At 24.6% G+C, this 8,596-nt stretch overlaps 3 protein-coding genes across 9 annotated transcripts in view; 2 read left to right on the forward strand and 1 right to left on the reverse strand.

Moving 5' to 3' along the window:
- The window catches only part of LOC102681159 (Kv channel-interacting protein 2-like), an 11,822-nt gene extending 9,643 nt beyond the window's left edge, over window positions 1-2,179 (forward strand). For all 5 annotated transcript variants that reach the window (XM_031511126.1, XM_006616985.2, XM_006616986.2 and 2 more), the window contains 2 exons: window positions 1-18; window positions 143-2,179. The exon at window positions 1-18 is cut by the window's left edge and continues 1 nt beyond it. In XM_031511126.1, the coding sequence (XP_031366986.1) occupies window positions 1-18; window positions 143-253 (129 nt within the window). In that variant the 3' untranslated portion in view covers window positions 254-2,179. The remainder of the gene's footprint in view (window positions 19-142) is intronic.
- Window positions 2,180-3,988: 1,809 nt separating this feature from the next.
- On the forward strand, window positions 3,989-6,303 carry LOC102670990 (palmitoyltransferase ZDHHC16B). Of its 3 annotated transcripts, XM_006616998.2 has the most exons (7): window positions 3,989-4,394; window positions 4,470-4,617; window positions 4,735-4,756; window positions 4,917-5,051; window positions 5,127-5,317; window positions 5,415-5,725; window positions 5,805-6,303. In XM_006616998.2, the coding sequence occupies exons 1-7, from the start codon at window positions 4,348-4,350 to the stop codon at window positions 5,893-5,895; spliced, it is 945 nt and encodes a 314-aa protein (XP_006617061.1). In that variant the 5' UTR covers window positions 3,989-4,347; the 3' UTR covers window positions 5,896-6,303. The 3 variants fall into 3 exon arrangements, with proteins under 3 accessions (XP_006617061.1, XP_006617060.1, XP_006617062.1); XM_006616997.2 differs by having other exon boundaries at window positions 4,348-4,394; window positions 4,742-5,051; XM_006616999.2 differs by lacking the exon at window positions 3,989-4,394 and having other exon boundaries at window positions 4,735-5,051.
- On the reverse strand, window positions 6,003-8,025 carry LOC102670849 (serine protease snake-like; the record flags this gene model as incomplete). The annotated part of the gene is given in 6 exon segments (XM_006616996.2): window positions 6,003-6,604; window positions 6,700-6,947; window positions 7,022-7,289; window positions 7,359-7,677; window positions 7,679-7,758; window positions 7,917-8,025. Coding segments are annotated over 6 exon segments (1,356 nt in total), but the record flags the coding sequence as incomplete, so codon positions are not given.
- Between the last annotated feature and the right edge of the window lie 571 nt (window positions 8,026-8,596).

Below are 8,596 nucleotides of genomic sequence, written 5' to 3' on the forward strand. Positions count from 1 at the left end.
GTCGATCGTATTTTTCACGTGAGTATCGATTTCACTTTTGTCATATGATATACACATGATTTATTTAAATATAATTAAAAGTTTTTTTTTAAACAATAAGAGAATTGAATTATGAATTGATTGATCAATTTTTCATCTTCAGTTAATGGACGCGAACAAAGATGGCGTGGTGACAATCGAAGAATTAGTACAATGGTGTTCCAAGGACGAACAACTTTTGCGAAGTCTCGACACGCTTGATACCGTCTTATGAGATCTTTATAATTATTTTATAATTCTCACTCAATTTCCCCAAGACTCATAAATCCCCTTAAAATTATAATGCAACGTTCGAACGAGTTCTATCAGTAATTTCTAGAAATTTGACTATTTGGTCGTATTATTTAATATTTAATACTTTATGGAAGGAATTGAATTTCGATTGAAATTACTAATTCGACTTCATCGAATGTTGCTTGTAAATATGTACTTATCCTACCTACCCAGTCTTTCAAGCGTGCTATTGAATGCATGATGAAATTAACAGTATTATCCCTGAATAGAATTCCTTCTTACATCCTGCATGTACTAATCCTTGTGCGACTAACAATTGTGCGACTATTCGATTCTCGCGCGACTATATTTAATTTAAAAAAAATATTTCAGCTAAAAGAAGAAGATGAATTTGTGCTACATATAATTTTGATTTCGGCATCAAAAAATATTATATCAGTATTGTCTTGAAGGATTGAAATATCTTTCATTGGTATTAAAATTTTAATGGTACGAATTTAATAATTCAGAGCAAGTTATCGAGCGGTTATTGTAGGTACAATACAGAATTGTTAGGTAAGATCGATGCGATGGGAACAAATTAATCTCCAGATTCGTTAAAACGGAGACTGAACTCTATATTTAAACATAACATCTAAACTTTAAGAAAACTTTAAGAATTTTATCAAATTATGCTATAAAGTTTTTCCGTAAAATTCACAAAACAATCTAATATGCGATCTAATATTTCTTAACTTCTATATTTCCTCTAAACTTCTTTCACGAGTTAAGAAATATTTTGTATTCCTTCCTTTAAATAATTTCATGGTGCACGTATGAAGCAGTTTTACTTTTTCACGATCGATCAATTTTCTCTAATTAAACAAATAAAATATAAACGTACTTGATACTGACCATTAAGTACGATTAAAAATATTTTCAAGGAGCTTCGATTATTATCCATCGTTTGGGTCATTTTTTTATCTTACAGCAAATATAATTATAAGATTATTAATTAAAAATTTATTCGAAACTTTACATTTCAAAATTTAAATATAGCTTACAAATAATAAAGCGTTCAAGAAATTCGTAGAGAGAATTTATTCAAAGTTTATTCAAAGTTTCAAGATTGTTAAATTCAGGCATATGCGAATAATATTTGACAATCGTTTTAACTCTTGTATAAATGAATATAAAAGTTTTCTTCGATCTTCCTGCTATATTCTTGAATATTTCCAGATTTTTTATTTATATTAGGAAATATGGCAAGAAAATGCAAAAGTTCAAAGTTTAAAATATTTAACGCTATAAGTTAAAAGATTCGCATATGTCTATATTATAGATCATAGATTTACAATACCTTCAAAGACCCATATACGATGGAACATATATAGTTAGTAACCCAATAATAGCGTATCGTAGTACCCTCGACCAATCAAGAGAAACGTGGTCCTCTAAGATCAACGCCTCGTGTGATTCTCTCGTACCTTATTAAATTTATTATTACTATCGCATAAAAAATATTGTTATTAATATTGTAATTACTATCAATACTTATTACTTGTCTTCTATCAAATTGAAGCAAGGTATTGCGCTCGCAATAATGAAAATTATTGGCGCATATTCGAGATATTCTAAATCTTATGTGTACAAATATCATCGAATTTGTTGAATTTCTCAAGTTTATTAAAATATCCATATTATATTTGGAAAGATGTGATCTAAAATGTTCTATATAATGTCATGTGGATATAAAGAGATCAATTCAACGTTTATACATTCAATTTCTCTGGGATATGCAATTTAAACTAGCACATCCTATACAAAAATATTTGTTATATATCTTATATCAGTTCCATTCAGGAATCAATTTTTTTACAAATTGATTGCTGATAAATTGCTGATAAATTGTATACTTATGTTTATACACGTGTGTATAATAATTTGAATCGATTACTTTCATTATTTTTTTATCAATAATTATAATTATACTGTTAAAACAATAATTATACTGTTTTATGATTAGATGAGATATTTTTCAATTTTTTTTTATCTCTGTACAATTTTAATTGTTCTTTTTTTTTTTTTGAGATAAATTGAAAGTATTAAAGAAAATAGTTTTATTTTATTTAATAATATCAAATTTTATTTAATTTTAGATATTGAAAGTATCACAATTATCTTTTAAAATAAGATTGGTACTAATAATTTTTTTTTTAACGTTATAAATTGTACATGAAATAAAAATAATTATAATTATAAAATGCAATATGTATCATATATATTATTTTCGATAAATTTCATAATCTTTAAACTTTTTTTTATTCTTTATATTTCATTTGAATTAATGTAAGTGCAAACATAATAAAATTCATTTTGTTAAAGAGAATCACAAGATTAAAGTAGACTGATCGTTTAATTATGTGACATCTAGCTCGAAGAATAGCAACAGTAGTATTGGATATGCATCGCCAACCGAGTACGAACAAATCCAAGCAACATGTATTGAATAAAGTTTGTTGAATATAACAAATATTTTTTTATCGAAAAAAAATTACATCGAATTACATTTTATTCAAGAACAATAAATTAATTAATTGTTATTTGTATAAGAAATTCGTAGGATTTTTCCCCTCTTTTATTATCTTTCTCTTCTTTTCCTTCTTTACCATCTTTTTCTTCATCTCCTCTTTTTTTCTTATTTTATCATTCTCCTTTTTCTCTCTTTTTATCATTTTCCTTTTTCTCCCTTATTATTTTTATTTTATTATTCTTTTCTTCTTCCTTTATCATTCTCTTGTATATTTCCATACATTTTATATATTTTTTTATGTATATTTTTATATCTAAGAGTAATTTAAAAAGATAAATATAAAAGGTAAATATAAAACTGATTTTATATCAAATTCTATAAATAGATATTAATAAAATGACAAAAAAATGTTTTGCTATTGAAGATATAGTGAGTTAAAATAATAAATGTAAAAAAATAAATATAAAAGCAGCAGAAAGATAAAGAGTAAAAATTATGGAATTAACGCCATCTTTAGACTGTCGTAAATGAAACATATAAAGAAAAAATAGAAATAATGGAAAAAGGATAGAAATACATCAGAATTGACTCTTATTGCCATCTTTTGAATATCAAAGACAACTTTTCTTCAAAACAAAATAAAGTAGAATAAAAATTATAATTCCGCTCCATCTCTTGTTAAAAAACATTATATTTCGAATGATAATAAAAAAAACTGTTTAGGATAAGATATATGCTGAATATTAAATTTATTTTGTATCTTGTCTAAGATATGATATATGTGCTATAATATCATTCTTATTTTATCATATATATTCTTATGTCAAAACAAAACAATTGATTATCATTAATTATAATTCTTTTATTCTAATTCGATTTTGTTATTTCATTTTATTTTAAATCGATAATTAATATTAAATCGATAATTTTGCATATAAGAGTATAGCAATGAAAATTTGATTAATCTATGCGCATGATTGACCACTATTTTTTATAACTCATTAACAAAGTTACAACAAAAATTTTTGTTGTAAAAAAAAATATTGCTTTAAAATTACTCAGGAATTACTCAGGAATTTTCAGTTATCGATGTTTTCATATTTTTAGAAATTTTGCATATATAAAATATATCATTTCTTGAACAGTACTTCAAAATACAAAATCTATATATATTTTTGTCTCTATCTTATCTCTGATAAAATGTATAGGATTTTTTATTTCTGAGTCTGAGCGGCGCTGGAGTAATAATAGCCTATATATAGGATATGTTATTCATCAGCAAAATTGTTTTTGTGTTTAAAATTGGATTAAAATAATCATTATCGATGCTTTAACTTATGATAAATAAAAAAGAATATTTTGAACTATATTTTTTATGAAAAAAATGTTTAAAATTGTATACTGTAAAAGAATTTTTAATATAATATTCAAGATGCTTAGTGTATGGTATAACAATTGTTTATCTTTCAATGCTAATATTTGCGATTAATTTTATTTTTAAAAATAAAAATTTTCTACTGAAATTTTAAGAAATTCCATGTAAATATTTATATTAGAAAAAAATGGTACGAATAAAATGGTCTTTAACTAAAGCACCTAATATCCTTAAGTGAGTAATAAAAAATAATGAAAAAAAACTTCATTATTTGTTTTAATATATATAGTTACATTTTATTGTTCTTAGACTTAATTTAAAACAGAAGTGGTGGCGTCTACAGATCATTACAAAATCTTTATTTTATAATGAATTTTTAAATTGGAGTTATGTTTGTGATATACTTTTGGAACCAATGTTCTGGTTTGTAGAAAATTTTACTGCATGTTTAGGACCTGTGAGTATTTTTATAATTTTTTTTAATTTTATTTATATTGTAATATATTAATTTATATCGTGTGATTTTTATAAAAATAATTATTATTGGTCACAATGTATTTACTAAGCTTGACAGTTTATAGGTATTTGTAATAATGGTAAGCCTTTTAACTGCAAGTATTGTGTACATTGCATATTACATTGGTCTACCATATTGGTGGGAAAAAAGTCCATTGATGACAATAATCCTCTTAGTGATTGGAAATTGGTTATTAATAAATGTATGTTTTCATTATTATATGGGTGTAAATGTTCCAGCTGGTTATCCACCAGAAGGTGGTCTTATACCAGAGGCTGTGAGTATTTGTAAAAAATGTATTAAACCAAAGCCTCCTAGGACCCATCATTGTTCTGTATGTAATAGATGTATTCTTAAAATGGATCATCACTGCCGTATCCTTTTGGATTTATTATTTAATGTTTAAATATTTTCTTAAAATTCTGTATATTTTCTAAACAAAGAAACAGCATGGTTAAACAATTGTGTTGGTCACTATAATCATAGACATTTCTTTCAATATATGGTTTTCACAGTACTTGGTATATTATTCATAATGCTATTTGGTGTAGAGATTGCATATCAAGAATTCTTTCCAGCACAGGAGCCAGAATTAGATGGTCATCCAGTGCGCATTAATAATTCTGAAATAATTCCTATGGTAATTATTATGATTTTATTTACAAAAAATATTCAGATAAGAATCATTTACTTCTTTTATTTTCTTTTATATTATTTATTATCTATTTATTTTTCAGACTGAGTCATTAGATCATCTAAGTGAAGAGGAATTAGCTGAAATAGCAAAACAAGCTGCAGATACAAACATTAAAGAATGGAAACGCCGACTTATAGTTTTTGCAGCACTAATTTGTGTAGCCACATTTGCAGCATTAGGAGCACTTACATGGTGGCATGCAGGTCTTATTACAAGAGGAGAAACAAGTATAGAAGCGCGTATAAATAGCACAGAAACACAAAAGTACAAGGTACTTGGAAAAATATATCAAAATCCATATAATTTTGGACCAAGACAAAATTGGAAACTTTTTTTAGGAATAATTGGAAGGTAATTTTAAAGATAAAATATTATTAATACATAATTTTTCAATATAATAATTATTATATTTTATTATTTGATCTAACAGAAATTGGTGGCATATACTTTTTCCATCTACTCATGGACCATATGGAGATGGTCTTACATGGAAAACTATTCATGATATAAAAATATCTTGAGTATAATTTCTCTATTAATAATTACAGAAATTATACTTTTTTACAGTCATAAAAAATATCACTTTTACAGATTTAAAAATCTTCTAGTCAAACTATACATACTTTGATTAATATAATATAGTCTGAGAATTTTAATGTCAACCTTAATCAATATAAATACAGATTTTTTACATCAACAAAATTATTCAACATGTACATATATCAATCACGATACCTTTAACAAACACTTTTATCTAATATTATATTTATTGTATATTTTTTAAGTATTACCAATATCAAATATATTTTACACTTTTAAATCAGTCAAAATAACTGCTCGAAAAATAAAAAATTTTTTATCTTTGCAAAACAAGATTTACATCAATAAACCAAAAAATTTATGGCCAAACAATATCTTCAATCCAATTAAGATAATGTGAAACTCTAGTATATACTCCAGGTATATTAACACCTCCACAGCCTTGTCCAAAACTAGTGATGCCTAATACTTGAAAGAAACACATATTTTTTGGATGAGATATTTGTAAAGGACCTCCTGAATCTCCTTGACAAGTATCTTTATTCCATCCACTATGATCTCCTGCACAGATCATATTTGGTGTAATTCCATATGGTATTGCTATAGATTGATTGTGTCTCATTGCACAAGCTACATTATCAATAATATCAAGGAATGCCTTTTGCAGTTGATCACTTTGTTTTTCCCCATCTATAAATATTAATAATTTAAAATAAAATATTAATATTTTGTGATATATTTTTTTAAAGAAAAATTTTGTTAATTTTATAATATTTCAGTTTTACTAAATTCTGTAACACCCCAACCAGTAACCCATCCTTGTGCAGGTACAGTATCATATTGTTGATATAAACAAGCAGGTCTTATGTCATTGTTAAAGACAACAACTGTATTTAATTTTACTAGAGCTATATCAGCATACATAGCAGGAGGTTTAAAATTTGGATGCCTTATTATCTTATTGATTGTAGTTATGATACCTTGTTGATTATTTTTTATATTATATACACCAATACGAGCATTTGTAGGACTTCTATTTAACAAAAAATAATATTTTTTAGAATTTTCATATTAAAAATTTATAACAATGAATAAAACAAATAATACTTTGCCCCATAAGTACAATGTGCTGCAGTAAGTACCCATTCTGATGCAATAAGAGTACCACCACATGAAAAGCTAAATATATTATCTGTACTTCTTGTTCCTAGAGCAACCATGTGAGGGAATTCTCCAGGAGAAGCATCAACACCTCCAACAACAAGATGATTTGAAAGCTTACATTTTTGATTAGTTATCTGAATCGCTTCTGAATTTCCCACTAGAGGCAATACATTTGTTGTATCTAAGAATTGTTTTCCATATTCTTCACATTCTATTATAACAAAGTTATTAACTATTAACATCATAAAATATTTATAATGATTATGTTATAAGTACTTACTAAGCTCCGATTTTGTTTTTTTAATTGAACTTATTTCTTCACTTGAAACTTCATCCAATGATATTCTCTCATTTGGCATATTTGTGGTAATATGTGGATTTTTTGAAGAAACTATTTCTGTAAGATTATTTCTACTAGCATGTTGTAAAAAATTATGAATATGAAAAACTAGATTAATATTATGATTTTCTGTTATCTTGACTGATTTGTTATTCACAGCTATTTGATTTTTTCCATTATTTTTATAAAATAAGAAAGGAAACACTGAAACATTTAACAAGAAAGGATTTTTTTGATAATGCATATCTTCGACTACGTTACTTACGTTTTTGAAGAATTAGATTATTTTTTATATTTTCATTTAATTTTAATAGGTTAAATGTTTGCTTTTTTAAGTTTTCTAAAAATATATTGAGCTATATTTATTTGTTATTTAATAAAGTGAAAATAATTTATTAATATATAATTAGAAATTAAAAATAAATCATGTTCTACATCATATAAAGTATTAATATAAAAAATAAGATATGTTACAATACATAAAAATATATAAATAACCTGTATTTTTCGATGATACTATTAATTCTATGTTAAATAATAAAAATGTCGTAAAAATTTTAAATGAAAGTATCATTTCTAAATAATACAAGTGATCTTTTTTTAGTCTTCAATTAAAATGATATGAAAAAAGGAAAAAGATCATTTGTGTTGCTAGTATAATATTCGATAAATAAAAAATATGATTTTTCTATCGTTAACGTCAAGTTTCTATCTCTTATTTCATATTGACAAATACTTAGCAATGTTTATAGAGACATATATACGTTTAATAAAAATAACTTGTAGATCTAATGATCCAATCTATATAATATATTATATATCAATGTATGTTAATCGAAAGAACATTCGATTGGTTAATTTATGCATTTCTTTTATATATTCTCGATATCACGTGACTTTGTGATAAGTTACATTTTAATCAATGTTTCCTTATCGTAAAGGAATTTTCCGGATCATTATATTATTATTTTTTATAATGACAAAATGAAATCTTTTTTACTACAATTTAAATACCCATTCATATGTAATAAAAATGACATACCCTTTGAATAATTTTTTATTTTTAAATCATTCTTATTTAAACATACTTTATGATTTTGTTTTATTATACATTTTAAAAAATTATTAAAATTTATGGTTTTAAAATCAAATAAAAATATATATAAAAAAAAAAAAAA

The sequence above is a fragment of the Apis dorsata genome, unplaced genomic scaffold, assembly GCF_000469605.1.
Source record: "Apis dorsata unplaced genomic scaffold, Apis dorsata 1.3 scaffold_292, whole genome shotgun sequence".
Classification (NCBI taxonomy): Eukaryota; Metazoa; Arthropoda; class Insecta; order Hymenoptera; family Apidae; genus Apis; species Apis dorsata.

Coding starts and splice junctions, on each gene's coding strand:
- LOC102670990 (XM_006616997.2), top strand. CDS start 4,348: ATGGTACGAATAAAATGGTCTTTAACTAAAGCACCTAATATCCTTAA. Junction 4,618..4,741: donor TTACTGCATGTTTAGGACCT/GTGAGTATTTTT, acceptor GACAGTTTATAG/GTATTTGTAATAATGGTAAG. Junction 5,052..5,126: donor TAAAATGGATCATCACTGCC/GTATCCTTTTGG, acceptor ACAAAGAAACAG/CATGGTTAAACAATTGTGTT.